This window comes from Lepidothrix coronata, unplaced genomic scaffold, assembly GCF_001604755.1.
Source record: "Lepidothrix coronata isolate B3197 unplaced genomic scaffold, Lepidothrix_coronata-1.0 Scaffold375, whole genome shotgun sequence".
Lineage (NCBI taxonomy): Eukaryota > Metazoa > Chordata > Aves > Passeriformes > Pipridae > Lepidothrix > Lepidothrix coronata.
In genome coordinates, this window is record NW_016690555.1 from 29496 (window position 1) to 32143 (window position 2648).

At 49.1% G+C, this 2648-nt stretch overlaps 1 protein-coding gene across 1 annotated transcript in view; it reads right to left on the minus strand.

Annotated features, from left to right (window-relative positions):
* The window catches only part of IFNGR2 (interferon gamma receptor 2 (interferon gamma transducer 1)), a 14127-nt gene that overhangs the window by 9203 nt on the left and 2276 nt on the right, over positions 1–2648 (minus strand). The window contains exons 2-3 of the mRNA XM_017839106.1: positions 1692–1818; positions 1064–1239 (exon numbers count right to left, since the gene is read on the minus strand). Coding sequence (XP_017694595.1) covers positions 1064–1239; positions 1692–1818 — 303 coding nt within the window. The remainder of the gene's footprint in view (positions 1–1063; positions 1240–1691; positions 1819–2648) is intronic.

The window sequence follows — 2648 nt, forward strand, 5'->3', positions numbered from 1 at the left end:
TCTCCAGGCTGAGCCCCCCCAGCTCCCTCAGCCCCTCCTGCTGCTCCAGCCCCTTCCCAGCTCCATTCCCTTCCCTGGACACTCCCAGGAAACATAATAAATTTCAACAGCTTTTTCTCAAGAAAGGGAAAACATTTCCTCATGTACTTAATAAATTTACAATATTTACCTAGCTGGTAATTCAGTAAACATTAACTAGAAAATACCCAAGTTCATCTGCAGTTACTGGGCATTTTTTTTCCTTTGATCAGCCTGCCACAAATTCCATGTTCCCTAAAAACCACAGTCCTTTGAGTCAATAGATTGGAAGAGAAATAACTGCTTTCCCCCTCCTTGCTTTGATGTCTCCATCTGACCTTCAGGGTAAACATGATGATTTCCTTTTGTGAAATACTCTTGAGGTCTAAATCATAAAAAACACAAATGAAGTACTGCCTGTGGTACTTACTGACAAGAAAATCACCCCTGGCAGGGTCTAGTGGAAGGTGTCCCTGCCCATGGCAGGGGGTGGCACTGGATGAGCTTTAAGGTCCCTCTCAATCCAAACCAGTCTGGGATTCTATAATTTAAGAAGTGTCCTTGACACTTCCACACTGCAGTCAGGACAATTTATATTTGTCAGGACTATTCATATTTATGAGGACAATTTACATTTATCAGACCATTGGTATTTATCAGGACAGGGATCTGTTCAGCAGAAGCAGGTGGGTTTGCCTCAGACTGCCCCAAATCCAAGGGGTTCACGTGGGCAGTGCTCAGGGGGGAAATGAGAAAGTGGAAAACTCCCCAACAAAAGAATATTGTGGCTCTGGGAAGGCTCAACCACCCCAGGAAACCCATGTTTCTCTCGTGACACCTGCTGAGACAGCCCTGACCCACCACAGCAGAACCAGGGAGTGACAAATCCCGGCGAGACCTCGTTGTCTTTGGGGGCAAACACCTCCAACCCTCTCACCTTGGCTCTGCACAACAGAGCTGAAAATGCAGAACAGTTTTCTCAAAGAAATCTCCTTGGAGAGAGAGAGACAGAGCCAGAGCCAGTGACAGCAAAGGCAGCACTTACTGTCCCTCTCGGCCACAAAGGGCCCTGCCTGCACCCAGGCCGAGGGCAGCTGCCCCAGCTCAGCCCTCACGCGCAGGAAGATCGTCCAGCGCCGCTTCTGGATCTCCAGGGGGAACCCACACTGGGTCCGGGGGATCCGGGTACAGTTCATCTCATTCCACACGGGAAAGGCCCCTCTGCTTCGCCAGAAAAGCACAAATAAACACGGCAGAACAGTGCAAGCACCCAAACAGTCCCTCCCACCCAGACGATTCTGGTAAGGAGATAACGCGTTACAAACCCACGGCTCTCACCTGGGCACAACCCCAGGGCCCTCTCAGCACCTCCATCTCCCCGGGGGAAATTAAATTTAAATGGGAAAATTAAAATTAACCAGAGAGAATCAGACTAAAATTCTGCAGGGAACCGGCCAACATTTCTGGCTGCTCTTCACGTCTCCAGTCTTTCCTCAGCTCAGGGGACATATCACAGCCTCTCAGATGCTGCTTTTGGAGATACACAAAAGCATCTGGGATAAAAAATGTGCTTTCGTTTCTGTGCTTATTCATATTTACACTTTTCAGGTTTCTAAAACCAATTGTGTTACTGAATTAGGACAAAATGAGCTATTTTAGAACTGTTTACTCACGTTTTATAGTGCACTGTGTATAACACCGAGCCTGTCTCCACTGGAACAGGAGACCATCTCAGCAAACTGTGGAAGTTATAGGAATAAATCTCCACATCCTCTGGAGCCGGTAAATGGGGAGAAGGTTCTAAAGCAAGAAGAGGAACAAAAATAATTACTGAAACGTTCAAGTGCACAGTGACCAAATTTTGGTCTCCAAATTCCCTCACCACGTGTCATAATTTCACTGCTGTCGTCATGTATCACATCTGCAGTACTATCACCATACACCACATTTGCACTGCTTCTCAGGCAAAACCATTTCTCCTTCCCCTCCTCCTCCTCACCTCGTTTCCAGCTGCACTGGCACTGATACAATTCAGTGGGGAGGCCCTGGCCCAGGTTGCCCAGAGAAGCTGTGGCTGCCCCTGGATCCCTGGAAGTGTCCAAGGCCAGGTTGGAGGGGGCTTGGAGCAACCTGGGCTGGTGGAAGGTGTCCCTACCTAGGGCAGGGGGTGGCACTGGATGGGCTTTAAGGTCCCTTCCAAGCCAAACCAGCCTGGGATTCTCTGTTTGTATGACTTGAACTCCCTGTTTTCATTCATTCCATGCAGAACATAATGCTGAAAGTACCAAAGTACCAAGTCCAGCACAAAACAACAAACCCCACCAGGCCCATGAAGCCATAAATTAAGGTCCCAGAATCAAGGCTGGCAGAGCCCTTCAGGATCATCCAGTCGCACCCCAGCACCACCACAGTCACCCCTAATCCATGTCTCCAAGGGCCACATCCAGACACCTCTGGAACACTCCCAGACACAGGGACTCCACCACCTCCCTGGGACACTTATTCCAAGGCCTGACCACTCTGATAGGGAAAATTATTTCTAATCTCCAATCTGAACCTGCCCTGGTACATACAGTTTGAGGCCATTTTCTCTCCCCCCTTCCCTTGGACATGGCAGCAGAGCCCGACCC